Consider the following 15,509-nt stretch of genomic DNA (forward strand, 5'->3'; position numbering starts at 1 on the left):
ACACAGAGTGAGAGTGTGAGTCAGGGTGACCTCACCTAGAATGAGCAGTGTCAGGCCGTTAAAGAGAGCGCCCACGTAGGTCAGAAGCCACATCAGCACAGCAAACTAAACAGAAATATAGGTTTTAAAACAGATTAAAAACTTAGAAACGATCAAGATTTTAAACATATCCGTGAGAAAGATCTTTCTTGGTGATGTTTCCATTTTTTACCAAACATGGTCTGCTCGTCACGGAACATTGAGGAATGGGACAATGGTAAATATGTGAGATCATAGAAGTGGGTCATAGGATAACCAGCTACAGAATCAGGCAAGTTATATTGAGGCCTTTGTGATGAAGTGTAAGTAAAGCACCAAAGTAATTGGGATCTTAATGGTAGGATGCCAAAAATTATAACATTAGTGACACATACATTTCGAATCCTTAACAATCATGTACGAAGGCAGACACTCTGCTTGGTAGAAACATGTTATTTACAAACCTTTAAAGAGTCAATCAGATCTTGAACCAGGAAGAGCCTGCGCAGTTCCTTCATGCAGGTGTTGGTGTAGAGAAGTATTTTGTCCGCATATTTACTAATTTGGTCCTGGGATAGAGCGATTTCCATCTCCAGATAGCCCCTGTACAGATACAAGAAAACAAAATGGAGTGTATCATCATGCGCTCTATGAATGACAATATATTGTGTGGTTGTGGTTGACTTACTTAAATGGGTGGCCCTCATCAGTTTTCTGCACTGCCTGGAGCACCGATTTGTAGATACGGAAGCTGATGGTGGCGGAAAGGGCGGCCAGGGCTAAGTATGCTCCTACGCTGACCACGCTAAACTGGGTCAAGGAGAAGAGGAGTAGAAGCACGCTGCTGAACACGGCCCCCGACTGCTTCACATTCCTCCAGTAGAGCAGGTCAATAGCTTTGAGAACAATAAACATGCAGGGTTAGCTTCCGAAAATGCCGTAACCTCTCTTTCTCCAACTATTTTATCACAGTGACAGGTGCATTGTTGCAAAATATATGTCCACCTGCATTGCTCTCAGTACATTTATCACCACTAAACACCTGGTTTGCTCTCATAGAGGCAGAAACGTACTCCTGGTCCAAATAGAGAAGAATTAATGATTGACAAAAAAGGGGTGCAATCGGACGTTCCAAAGATAACGGTTCGATGTGACATGGCTGCACTGATAAGCTGTGATCTAGGATGGCGGCGAGTCAGAGTTGGTACACTCACTATGCTTTTCTCACTTAAAAATTAGGGCAAGTTTCACTTTTGGTCAAGGTGCCTCCTCCTTGCCAATGACCTGGAAACATAAACTTGTTCCCATGGTAACAGCTGCCTTTTATGACTTAATTTCATCACTGCTGATCCATTGACATTTACATACGTTAAAAGCTGACTGAGTCTTAGCACGGGCAAATGCTTAGAATAGTAGAATCGCTCCTGAGAATGATCCCTATGGTGCCTTTCGCCTCCTCCCTGAGGAGTCCAACTGCTTTTTCTCCTGCTCTAATTTTAGCTGTAGAGCTGTGAATGGCATCGTGATGACAGCCATTTTTCTCTCCTGTGAATAGGCAACTGTGTCGCCCTTAAAAGAGGTCTATAATTTAAACATCTTTGGAATCTTTGTAACTGTTTGGATGGACACTGCCTCCTCATGTTCTAAAGCAACATCTTACGGTCTCACTTCAATAGGCAACGACCAATCAACTATCATCAAAAATGTCATTAGGATTTGGGAACTTGCTCTATCATAACTCCCTGTGAAAACAACTGTGACTATACAGATGCTGGGAGACTTACACTCTCAAACAGGTGTGTATCTCCTACATTAAGTACACACACAAAGACACACAAGCCAAAGAAGCTTTGCTGCTTTTGGCGGAGTTAGTGCCACACAGCCATACTGGATATGTGAAAGTATTAGCTTAAGGCAGTCGAAGCGAATACTGACCTGCAGATCCCATGGCTGAACAGGGAAAGAGGCAGCTGCTTTATTCACAGACAAAAGGAGAGCATGGAGAGGACAGGCTTGCCCCTGACCACCACTCACACTCTGCGCAGAAAAGGAGTGACTACTACTCACTAGCCAATCAGCAGCTGTCTAATGTGTGACGAGACTTTAAAGGAGGCTGGGGGGTACATCACGTGCGTCTGGTTGGCATCAAGTCATGCACACAATTTATTAGGAAAACTGTAAATACTATTTAAAGTGTTAACATTTGAATTGCATGTCTTCTGTGGACGTGCACACTGAGTGGCCATTTTCTGCCGCTTCATCACAATGGCCTCGTAGCACCTGCCCGATGCAGTTACCATAACAACAGCCCTTACTCCGTTTTATCGCCGAGAGATGCAGGAAAGGAGGGGAAAGAGCGTTCCTCTGGGAACCGGGTGATATTCATTCGGTCCAAATCTGGGAGCGCGCATAGAGACGAGTGTGTGCACACCCCTTATAGATGACTGCCACTCCCTTTTACCATGGATAACAGAGGGACAAAAAGCAAGTTATCAAAGGTGCGGTAAGCCGCGGGTGACTGCACTTGCTTATGTCAATGGAGGAAGAGAATAAAGTCGTTGTCAGATTTAGTTTGATCTTAATATTTTATCATTCTGTCAGTAATTTAATGTCACTGTGTCAGTACTTCTTTGCTTAGGGGTGATTTTTGAGTCATGGGCCGGATTGAGTTAAAGAATTTGGCCGAGCGGCCGGACCAAGAGGGAAAAAACTATTTTATCGGCAGATATTAAAGGGCTGCTTATGTCCTCTTAAATTTGCAAAAGAAATCCAACGCAAATTCTGATCACCCTTAAAGAAAATTAATCGCTCCCCCCTTCCTCCTTTTTCCTGTCGTGAAACTAGTTTAGCCTGACCTGATTAAATCACCAGATATGCTTGTGACCTCAAACAAGTCATCACTTCAACTGTCTAACCACGCAATTAGACATCTAATGTCAAGATCTTTAAACTTGAAACTTGAAAAGGCAGGCATGTTGCCAACTGAAACATTTGACTAATTTTAGATGTGTTGAAATAGTATGAATTAATACATACTCAAAGAAGAATATATAACCATGCCAATTTATCTATCCATCCAATATCTGCACACTCCTCACTAGGGTCTCAGGGGTGCTGGAGCCCATCCCAGGTATCTTCGGGCAGTGGGGTAGGGGACACCCTGAACTGGTTGCCAGCCAGTTGCAGCATGCCTTTTTAAGCAATGCATAATATTCCACAGAAGTAGCAAATTTTCTTAGTTTACAACTGATGCTGTAAAATACAAAAATCTTTAAAGTGTTTTGAGTTGCAATTTGCACAAAATAGTGTATGGGGCATTATTTGAATCTAAAAGCAGCATTGTGTGAATTTATAGTAACAGTTTCTATTCATCTCAGAGTGCCAATTTTTGGGGGGGAATGATTCAATAACAAACAGCAACTTGCAGATAGAATATGCCAAAAAGCTAAATCTAAACATTATAAGACAAACCAAGGCAAAGTCAGAGTGGCAAAGTAAAATCTGAGGAAAATAATGTGCTGTTGTTCTAAATATAAAAAACGTACAACCTCAAAGTTTTGGCAGCTCATCTTAAACTGCCATTTGATGTAATCTAAAGATTACTGTTGCTCATTGATTGACCAATCATGAATCGGCGTGCAAATGTACATCCCCATACTAAGACAATAAGTGAGCCATGAATTGTTGTTACCTCAGCCAATGAGGAACTGCAATGAAATTAGACACAGTAAGATTTCTGTCTAATGTTCCTGCGGGTTAATAGAACTGATTGAACAGAGCATTTGTCAAAACAGTGGATCTTGATAAAATATAAGTTTTTTTTAACATAGACAGGTAATTTGTAACACCAAGCAATATTGTCAGAATTTTTACATTTAGTTGTAATTTATATCCATTTTCTTTTTCCTTCATTATTAAGATTTGTTCTTATGAATAAGTCTGGCGTCACAAATTGTGAGTCAGTTATAGCTTATTTCTAGTTCAAAGCCATACCACCCTGAGCCTTTATCTGCTCAATCGTCACAATTGGGCTACTAAAGATCTATTGTGGCAGTAGTCAAGATATGAAATGCGAAAACCATTTTGCTAATGGCTGTATCTTAGCAGCTAACACTACACATGCACGTCAATGTTGTTATATAATCACATTGCTCATGCAGCTACAGGGCTAATGACAAACTAGTATTCTGAGATTGGACACATTACAAGTCAGAGGCCACAAGGTTAGGCGCCATTTTCTTTCCTTAAGCACCCTCTGCTGGATGCAGACAGCCGGAGAAAGACAGGATGCCCTACTACCTTCCTCAGAACGGATGCAGACAGACGTAGAAAGACTGGATGCCCTACCAGCTTAGAACGCTCTTGACGAGCTACCATCACGGTAGAGCGGCTAGCGTTGATGTAACAAGAATGGGTGTGCCCTGGTAACTATAGCGACAGTCTGTCAGTGCTCTTGCATACAGAAAAAAAAATGTGCAGCATGTAAAACCATAGCCCCATTTTAAATGTTAAATATTTTTGCATGCACATCCTCAAGGTCTATAAGTTATTCTTACAACCCCCACTAAGCTCTGCCTCTCTATTTTGTTCCCCCCCACATGCTATACAATTGACTGTATCATCAGGGTGTGTCTGCAAAAGCAATGTTAGTGACGCTATTCAGCCCCTCAACAATTCAGTAATAAACAAATGTGAAGCACAGCCATATTCAAGAACATGCATTTTAAGTCATATACGATATTTTATTACATGCACAATAGACGGGTTATAATGCGCGCACACACACACACACACACTGGCAAAATAAAACAAAAAGGTACCCTGGCCCTTCCATCCGCTCCAGCTCTCCTTCTTCGTCACGTCTGCAGAGGCCTGCATGCTGGTGATTATGTTTATCCCTTGTTTTCTGGCTTTTTCGCCTTAAAGAAAAATCTCCCTTTGTGCGCCTCTTCTGCTGCTCGTGCTCAGGCGCTCATCGCAGGAAAGGCATGAATGGTCGGAGAAAGGATGCAGGCGCGTGGCACAGCGAAGGAGGGCGCATGGGAGGGAGGGAGCTGGGACGGATGGAGAGGTTTCCGAGATGCTGCTGGCTGGCAGAGCTCGCACTGATGCTGTGGATCGTCAAATGCGTTTTGGCTTGGGAAGCGGGAGGAGGGAGGGAGGTGGAGGCTGCCAATTGTAAACAGCACAGTCGCAGCCGCAGCGGGCTAGCAGGGCGACAGTAAATAGCAAAAGGATGATATGGTGAAGGAGGCTTTTGCCTTGATAGGGGTTGTAGTACCATTTATCTCAACAAAAACCTAAAGCAGGAGGCAAAGGAAGTAGACCTAGTAACCTTATCGCTTACTTTTTATACTATTATGTGTATCGTGTGGATTATTTTCTTAAATTATTCTACAAAAAAAGATGTTGAGTCTACTAAATTCCGTTTTAATAATTGTTTGAAGGAAACATTCAAATTAAATGCCTACTTTTTATATTTTATTTAATCGTTCAGACCAGGCATGTCATATACTGAGGTCCGGATCCGACCTGTTGGATGATTTATTTTGGCCCCTTATAAATGTTTAAATATCTTAAAAAAAGAAGAGTCTATTGGTCCTTCCTACAGGGTTTGTATAGGTGCTTCAAATCCTTTAAAAGGCTTCAATTTTAATGTTCTTTTTTTTCAAAAATTGAAAATTGCTTCAATTTTGAGTAATATACTTTAAACTGTTGCCATGTCACTCCAAAAGTCAGCTTAAAAATGACACCGACAATGCTCCATTGTGGCTTTGCTTTGTTATTGCATTTATTCTTCCCTCTTGATTAACGGCAGCTGGTATTAGATTGGATAGCATTGTCCTTTAAAGCGACATCGCCCCCTATGAGTCGCGCCCAAGAGGACAGATGCATGCTACACTTAAAGTGAGCACTATGAAATGTTTATTAGTGTAGGGATTACGTATCAATTATGGACATTTTTTGTAGACCATGCAAAAAATGAAGGTAGTGTTTCCCAGTGGTAAATTGTACTGGTAAGAACTTCCTGCAACTGAAAATGTAAGCAGCAAATTACTTGTTATTATTATCCTTTTTACACCTATACGGGTTTATATTTGTCTCAAAAATATTTCCATACACATTGTTCAGATCCACAAATATATCCATGACTCAAGATCTAAAAATAATGTCTTGATAAATGCACTCAAAAGATTAAAAATCATTTTATTGTAAATCACAGATATATTTGGGGCTCTGCAAAATACATTGTTCACATCAAAAGTCCTTAAAAAGTGCTTGAATTACACCATGGGAAAGGTGTACAAACCCTGTTTCTTATTTAAAGTTGTGATTTTTGTAAATACAGTGGGACCTCGCTACTTTGCGGTTCAACGTTCGCGGGTTCAGAGCTTTGCGGGTCTAAAAAAATAATAGTAATAAAAAAAAAAGCATTTTTGAAGGGGTGTCGCTACTTCGCGGATTTTCACTTTTTGCGGGTGGTTTTGGTCCCCATTAACCGCGATAACCGAGGGATTACTGTAGATGCAACCCAAATGCACTCTCTGCTTGCTAGAGGGCAGTGTTGAGTTTTTATAGTGTGGTGAGTTGGTTCAGGTGTAAAACTGCATTCACTCAACTGTTAAATTAAACCAGTAAGCACATTCAATGCTGAACATGAAAATATTTTTCCCCCATTGTTTGTGAATACAAGTGTTGTGTTGAGAAAAGACAATGTCTCATATGTTGTTATAATATGAGGATAGTTTACTCATGTTGGCAGAATAATGAAGCTTACTACTGAAATACTGAGTAAAAATTTGGAGTTTTTGTTCTTTTACTGATCTGGCCGCCTGAGAACAGAAAATCTGGTTTCAGCCCCGTAACTGAGGTTGTCATCACTGGTTTAGAATAACACGACTTGCATTAAACTTTCTCAAAATATTCAAAATTTCAACTTCCTAACAGTATATTCTTGTTGATATTTACGTTCCTCCTTTGATATATTATTTTTGCGTTTAATGTAAAGGAGAAATCTATGGGTCTTGTAAACCACATTATTTTCAAAAAAAATTACAATATTGATCATTTTTCATGAGGGGGTTTCATTTAACCCATTGATTAAGTTGTGAGAACATAATTTTTAATGTTTGTATCAACAAAACATTTGGGGTATCAATAGTATTTTTTATAATTGTGATTCCTGTTTTCCAATGTTCTGACATGTTATGGACCAAACTGGCAACTAAATGACCATGAATTGATGCTTTTCCCATTTTTACTCTTTAATAATGTTGTTTTATAGGTAATTGTATTATATCCAATTAATCACTAAAATAGTATTACATTTTTAGCGCTAATCTGGATCCATACACACTTTTTAAGTATACTGCTTAACTACCTAATCATGTAGAGCTTAAGTTTTGTTTCCCCTAAACGAAAAAAAACACTTGCAGTCTTTATTGTTTGTACATAACTGATTGTGCTGAGAATTGCAGACCAATTGTGCTGATAATGTTTCGTCTTGCGCTAAACTATTCATCCATTTTCCAACCATGACTCACTGAGTGCTTCTACTTAAATAATGCATATGAAGATACATGAATTGTGCATTCAAGTTAAGGGGCAGTAGAGCTTGTTTATTGCCTCGAGGGGGTGTCTGTGTTCCCGACTTTGTCCCTTAGACTAAGTCTAACCACAAAAAGAGGTAACACAAATACAGAGTACCTGAATGCAAGTGAAACTGCGCTGTCACCAATGACGTCAGCGTGTCGAGAGAAAAACACGCCGAATGCACCCCCATCCCCGCCTCTGCAGGCAGCCACACCTCACACCTTCTGTTCACTGCAGCCTCCATGTTGCCGACACCCACTAACAAGCAGGAAAAAACACATTCTCTCATCCAGACAGAACGTGCTACCCCCATCAGGGTTGCTATGACAACTAGGGATGAGGCACCAGCCTCTGACGTTGCACTGCGTCCTCTAGCGGTGCAAAAATAGACATGTGACCTGGTTGTTTTTTTTTGTCCTGTATTTCCAGAACCTTCTCAAGCAAAGCATAATCAAATGAACTATATTGTAAAACATTAATGTGTTAAAGTCCACTCAACCTGCAAGTGATCTACCCACAATCACAAAATAACAAAAAGAAAAACATTTCATTAGCCATCAGTGCAAGCGTAAGGCACCTCAAAAGGCTGCCCCACTTTTGAGATCGCTAGATTATGTAAACAAAGGGTGAGTGGAGGATGAGCGGCAACAGGCGAAATACGCATTTAACAGTAAAAGTGCATCTTGAACTCAATGAACTATCCAACTGAATGCCGTGCTTGTCTTAATCCAAGGATTTAAACTAGTCAAAACAACAGTCGTCCGGATGCCATCTGATGCAAAATGTCAGACATTCATCGTTACATTTGATTGAGTCAAACAGCCACATTATTGGTTTTGACTAACAGCATTTTTAAGTGATATTTTTTGCAGTCGATATTACTTTAACTAATTTTTTTCTTTTTCCTACCCACCGCTAGGGGGAAGCAGACTCCCAAAGTGGACCGCACGTATGCTTGGCACAGAAAACTGGGGAAGCTGGGTAAGAGTACTCCTCTAAACCAACCTGTTTTGTTTGTGGCCTCGTCCATGAAACAACAAGAGAGAAATACATGCAGCAGAATGAGCAAGTGTTTATTTAGAAGAACTGAATTAAGTACACTTCACTATAGGCAGCAACTGCTTAGTTATGAGAACATACAAAATGAATGGCACCGCTTCAAAACCCATAACTTTACCAATTACTACTTATGACAATTTGGTTGCAATTTAGATTAGGTACCTATGGTGGTGCGTTTAATTAACCAATTTTAGGTGTGTACTACTCAGCACAGATTCATAATAAATCAAACGTGTTTCTGCTCCACAACACATATTTATAAACTGACTGTGAAGGGCTTGTTTGGAAAATTCAATGATATATCATTGCATATCATTTTATGGCGTTCGAGCATAGGCCGTTACAAACCAAAATCAACACTAAATTTTAGTCAAATGAAGTGAATACAATTGTCTATACTGTATTTTACTAACTGGTTGAAACATTTGGAGAAGGACGGGGCACCACCAGGCTGTACTTGCCCAAGACACATGACAGAAAATTGTGCTCCAATTATTTGTAAAATGTATATATTTTTTTGCCCATTATCTTGTTTTGAATCAACAATGTTGTTTGCTAGAGTTTGTTCAAAAAATTATAAAGAAAAAAAGATCAAGCTGGTAGCCATTGGTTGCGCTGGAACAGGGGGTGGGCAAACGATGGCCCGCCGGCCACATACGGCCCGTTTTTTTAATTGTTGATTTGTTGCCACTCTTGTTCCCAAGCATATAAAAATAATGTTATTCATGAAGCATTAATGTGTGCATTTCTCTATCCTTGCTTTTAAATATATATATATATATATATATATATATATATATACACAGGGTTGGGTTGGGTTACTTTAACAAGATTACTTTCAATTACTTTTGGATTACTCCCATTCCAAATATGCTAATAAAAGACAAAAGAAACTAAATATAAATAAAATTACTAAATTTTGTGCAGGCTTGGGGAGTAACGGAATACATGGAACGGCAAAAATGATGTTGGCAAGCTGTTTGGATTTATTTTCATTTTGTTTCTGTCGCATTTTATGTTAGTTTTGCCGGAGATCAAAGAGATCAAAGCCAGGAGAGAAAGCTTACCACGTGTTGTGAGTCATAATTTTATTCATATTTAGTTTCTTTTGTCTTTTATTAGCATATTTGGTATTGGAGTCATCCAAAAGTGATTGAAAGTAATCAAGTTAAAGTAACCCTACCCAACCCTGTATATATATATATATATATATATATATATATATATATATATATATATACATATATACATATATAACTTAATTTTCCTGTATCAAAATATTTTTAAAAAAATGTCATGCAAAAACAAAAATAATTCTGAGTTAATTAACCCTCTAGCTTTCCGTCGGGCAGTCAGATTGTTGAGATTCAAGTTATGATGACCATTGCAAATTTACTCATGGCATAAACATCACGATCAATCTGTAAAAGATACCCGAAAACTATAAAGCCAGCAATGCTGGCCTGGAGAGGGATGGGCGCCACGAGGCTGTACTTGCCCATGAAACACCACAGGAAAAATGGTGCCCCTATGACCCTTGTGGTTAAGGGATCCAACCAACACACCATAGTTCCCCAATAGCATGCTCACGTATCAAGCTGATCAAACGATTCTTTACAAACATGGTCTGGTTACGAGAGTCTAGTGAATCCAACCGTGTAAAATGTTTACTCCAAAACACATGTTAATGCCTACAAATACAAAAAAGAAATCGCACAAAAGCATTTCTGAATCGATAGACAACCCTTGTTATCAGTTTGTTTTGCACCATAATTTCCTTTTACAAGTAAACAGACTCGTCAGATGATTTTCAATCTGGCCGTTAGCCTTTGACCTTTCAATTGACACCACTCTTGACCAATTGCAACCTCTTTTTCACGGTCCTTAACCTGTGATAATGTATGAAGGATTTATTGTTAAAAAAACCCCGATATGGCCTACATTGTCTTCAAAAACCATTATATAGAAGTGACCGATTCAAATGACAGTTGACACATTGGCTAGCCAAGGAAATTCCCAACATAAATCTATGCAATTTTACGGGGTGTATTTGAATTGGAACCCAAAATAAACATGTGTAAATGCTACCTGGGATCCAAATCTACGCGTGAATATCACACGCAAGTGTGAACAATTAGTGATTGACTTTTGGATAAAGTCAAACATTTACAACTTTTTCACAATGTCTAAAAATGGGCCAAAGTAAAATACACGGTTGCAAAGGTTTTAGAGCTCTAAACTAAGGTTAATGCATATTATAAAATTTAGTGCCTAAAAAGGTGCATTATATATAATTTTGCTTTATCTATGAGTGTTTCAAAACTATATGAAATGGTCTAATTGTAGAAAAATGAAATATAACATACATGTAGATTTTTGCATTTTTATTCATTATTGTATATTGTTGCTGCTTCTACTAAGACTTATCTCCATTTTTGTCATTCTTTTTGCATCAATTGAACGCTTACATTGAAAACAGTTTGAAAAACAAATACCTCAAAATTGGAAATGTATTTTTTTAATAACATTGACTAAGAAATGTTGGATAAGCCTATATCTTTATCTTTTGTATTGCTGAGATATTGGTGGATAAGGAAGATCATTTAATTATTTATTTCCTCCTTGCCTGGCTCCTGAGCCAATTTTTTTTACCACATAGTGTCCCGTGACTCAAAAAGTTTGCTCACAACCGCCTTACAAAAGGCCGGAGTGACTTCTGGGCCATGACACAAACACACTGTATGTGTATAGGTGTAAACAGGTGTTTGTATTCAATTGAATCAAACATTATTGTAGCATATTTGAACAACAACCTGTAGAGCAGTGGTTCTTAACCTGGGTCTGCACGAACCCTAAAGGTTCGGTGAGTCAATTTTACGGGTGACGTTGCATGGCCATTTAATGCTGCGCGGAATTTAGCGCACTCAAGAGTGATATAACATGGGAATGTCATCGTAGTACGTCGTGTAATTATTTTCTTCATTTTCTATCCACACTAACCATGCTGAGCAACGATGAGTAGTTTAGTAGTCACTCAAAATAAGGAGAGAAGACGTCACTAGATTTTGAACTGGCAAGGAGAGCAGGCGATACCTCGGATAAGAAATAATAAAAAGAAAGGTTTCTGGGGATGGCTTTTAGAACAGGTTGATATATCTCCTAGGGTACAAAAGGAGATCTACCCTAAAGTATGTAGATATCAAAGAACAGCAACATGATTGGCTGATAGTGAGAATGATGTAAACAGTTCGCAATAGTCAAAATAGCAAATGACAGTGCACAATTATATTTAAAATAACAAATTAAACAAATTAACAAATTTTATTTTAAAATAAAATCTGAATAAACGCAAAGAAAGAGGTCGGATGAATATGTACGATATGGATTTTCATGTATCCAACATGCGATGGGAGTCAGCGTCCTATCTATATGATTGACAATTCAGAGTTAAGCAACTCTAGCCTCTACCGGCAAAACTAAAGAAACAAGTGTTGTGTAATTTATTGTGAGTTCCTGCTAAGAATCGTCTGATAAGGGGTTTTCAGAGCCAATACCGATCATCAGTATTAAGAGGAGGTCGCTAACCAATATTTGGGGCCAATATTATTTTCTGTAAAGGCTTAAAATAGTGCAAAAAGCAAAGAAACAATATTTATTATTAATTTAAATAAAAACTTTGATAGCTGCCTGCAACGTTTTACAGAAAATACATGAAAATTTCAACACAACGAACAAGACTAATCTTTCACTTAAACTGAAAACTAACAATGCATGAAATAGAACTAGGCTTAGCAGGAACTCGAATAAAGGTACATAAAAACTTAAATAGCTCCTAGATTTATTTATTTTTATCGCTAATAAATACATATGTGTTTACAACCAACATGACTGGCTAGCATCCCAGACCAAAGGCAAAAGAGAGGAAGCGGCTCGGCTACATATAAGCCTAAATAAGTCAGCTTTAAATATATTTAATCGGCCTGTTGACAGAATAAAAATACTGATACGGATATCCGTCAAATTCCGAATTACCAATGCTGATAATCAGCTATGCCGATTGCCCAATAATTGATCAACCTTTTGTTCGTGCACTATGTCGATTTTGTTCTGTACAGTTTGTTCTGTGCACCAATGGAAAAGCTATCTCGAATTTGAAACAAAACAATTTTTATTCTAAGGTAGGGTTTGCATTCATATAGGGCTTTTCAAGTCACTAAAGACATCCCAAAGCGCTTTACACTTTCCCTTTAACACACACTAACTAACCAATAGCAGCGTCAGCCATGCAAGGCAACTACCAGCTCATCAGGGGCATTAGGGATTCAGTGTCTTGCCCAAGGACACTTCAACATATAGAGGAGCTGGGAATCAAACCTGAAACCTCATGTTCCCGTGACGAGCGCTTCACCCCCTGAGCTACTTCTGCCACGTTTGGTTGCAGGGTTCCTACGGCTTTAAGAAAGTTAAATTCAAAACTCTTAAAGACTTTTTTTAATTCATTTTGAAATCAAATGTAAAACCGAGTCGACAAAAACACAATTAAAGCAAAAATGTATATATTTCTTGCACATACACATTACCTGGCAGAGCTCTTAGTGATATTAAAAACAGTGTCGGACAGCCACTTCTCATTAAATGTACACTTTTTCATGGTGCAAAGTAAACGTCTCGGCCCAAAGTTGTTATGTGTATTGTGGGTAGACCTAAGGGATTTGTCTGCCCTGAAAGGTCCGACTGAAACCACATCACCATTTTGATAGTTTCATTACTGTGGTCACGGGATGTTTCAACAGAAGAAAATTGGTAAATTAATAAAAACTAAAATTGATAAATTTTACTAAATCTTTTTAGTTCAAACAAAATGAAATGTTATTCACATGTTCATATTTTTTAGACTTATGAGAATCTGATTTAAGACATTTTAATGCCAGTTAAGTCCTTATTTTCTTAGAAAAATGAATTCCTTGCCTAGCACTCACTGATTCAAATCAATGCCTTTTAAGACTTTTCCAGAATGCGCAGGAACCCTGGGTAGCTCCAACAGAGTTAAAATAAAAAGTAAAAGCGGATCCTCATACATACCTTTGTCTTTGTTCAAACCTCCCAAGAGCAAGGAAGCAACCGATTTCCCGAGATCCACTTGGCCTTCGTTGGTCTTCTTGTCCTCCATGCTGAATCTGTCTGAACGCACCTCTGGGGGAACTGTAGCAGTCGGAGGCTTGGGCCTGTTCAGGCGCTCCTCTTCGGGTTTTACCAAGGGCTCAGCTAACACGACCTGAGGTGCGCTGCGAGTGGCGGCAACACTTGTAACCAGGGGCGAGGGAGGGCCGGATCTCACACTGGGGCCTCCAACGCCTTGCTCTCTTTTCGGACTTTCTTCTGACGCCGACTCAATAAAGAGATCGCTGTCAAGCTCTGCCTCTCTCTCCTCACGCAAAATGCTATAAGCTGCAGGTGGGGTGTGGTTGCTAGCCAGGCCAACACCAGGCTTGGAAACAACAGGGGGTCTGTCGAAGGGGTTGCTGGATTGGTCTAAGGGGCACTTACTTTTAGGGGGTTCGGAAAACGGGTTGCTACTAGCCCTGGGGGGCTCCTCAGACACAAGCTCAATCTCTGAATCTCCAGATTCTGCACTGCTGCCGTCTTGGTCCCTGCCGCCAACTTGTGGACCCGCACTATAATTTGTCATCGCAGACTTCATTGTATCGGCCTTGAAAGTATCATGGGAAGGGAAATCCTTTTCTGCAGAAACATAAGCACACAACTATTAACACTGCTAAAAACATTTTTGAAACTAGTAATATTAGGGAGATGGGTTCTGTTTAATGGATTATTGCATTGCCTGGCAACCAATTAATGTGCTCAGAGATAGCTTGGATAGCCTGCAATTCCCCCAGTCCCAACTAGTAAATCATTCTTTGTTTTTGAATCATTGCATATTTTCCCATTTTGATTTTTTTTCAGAGAAAAAATATTAAAAAAAGAGAGATTCTTCAGACAAACTATTTTGAAAACCAATTAGAAAAAAAGTAAAATAAAACAACAAAAAAACAAAACACAGGGATCAGAATTTTCCGCGGATCCGCGGATTTCCGCTGTTTTTGAACCCCAAAGGCATTCCGACTTTTTCACTTTTTCTCTTGCGTAGCAAACAAATTCAAAATCCGACTGTCTCACTCTTTCCTTTATTGCTCTGGCGCACCCTGGCGGCCGTTAGAAAAATTGGCCGAATTGTTGCTCAAGCTGCAGGGACTGAACTGCATTTGAACTTATCTTGCAGTATTTACAAAAAAATCAGTTATGTGGGCAAATTATTTTAATCTTCTAAAAATGTTACTTAAATGATAAATATAAGCATGGTTTTGGACAAGTAAATTGGCTAAAACCTAGGAGCTTGGGGGGGGGGGGGGGGGGGTCTCCGCCCTGCTTTATTCCTGGACCCTGGCTATTTCAGCTGAAAATGAAAATCTCCATTCTGATCCCTGAAAACAAAAAAATCGACTGTATAAATTATTAGGTAATCAGCTTCATTTTAAGGGAAAGTGTGTATTATGTGACTAATAGACATTGCTGTATGTATGTACTGTGTAGTGCAACCAAAAGTGAGTGCCAAAAAGCACTAAGAAGAAACCAAATTTTGGAGAATCAAAGTGACACAAACGCACCATTTTACTTCCCAGCCTTTTTTGGTTTTTGGCTACCCGTAGCAGCAAGATGGCGTACAATTATATCAGTTCCTATAAGGCAGTCATGTCCAAAGTCTGGTCCGGGGGCCATTAACGGCCCGTGATCAAATTTTTACCGGCCCGCAGCCTCTGTCATAAGATTAATGATATGTG

General features: G+C 39.2%; 1 protein-coding gene across 4 annotated transcripts in view; it reads right to left on the minus strand.

Annotated features, from left to right (window-relative positions):
- The window catches only part of rtn1a (reticulon 1a), a 36,992-nt gene that overhangs the window by 1,523 nt on the left and 19,960 nt on the right, over positions 1-15,509 (minus strand). Inside the window, exons 3-6 of one of the 4 annotated variants that reach the window (XM_088355172.1) lie at positions 13,753-14,412; positions 707-914; positions 483-621; positions 36-105 (exon numbers count right to left, since the gene is read on the minus strand). In XM_088355172.1, the coding sequence (XP_088211298.1) occupies positions 36-105; positions 483-621; positions 707-914; positions 13,753-14,412 (1,077 nt within the window). Of the gene's footprint in view, positions 1-35; positions 106-482; positions 622-706; positions 915-1,953; positions 3,563-4,838; positions 5,152-7,725; positions 7,882-13,752; positions 14,413-15,509 lie in introns of those variants that run through there. The other 3 variants (XM_088355173.1, XM_088355174.1, XM_088355175.1) reach the window with 3 other exon arrangements.

Source organism: Urocampus carinirostris, chromosome 15 (genome assembly GCF_059441175.1).
Source record: "Urocampus carinirostris isolate Australia breed hairy pipefish chromosome 15, RoL_Ucar_1.0, whole genome shotgun sequence".
NCBI classification, from domain to species: Eukaryota; Metazoa; Chordata; class Actinopteri; order Syngnathiformes; family Syngnathidae; genus Urocampus; species Urocampus carinirostris.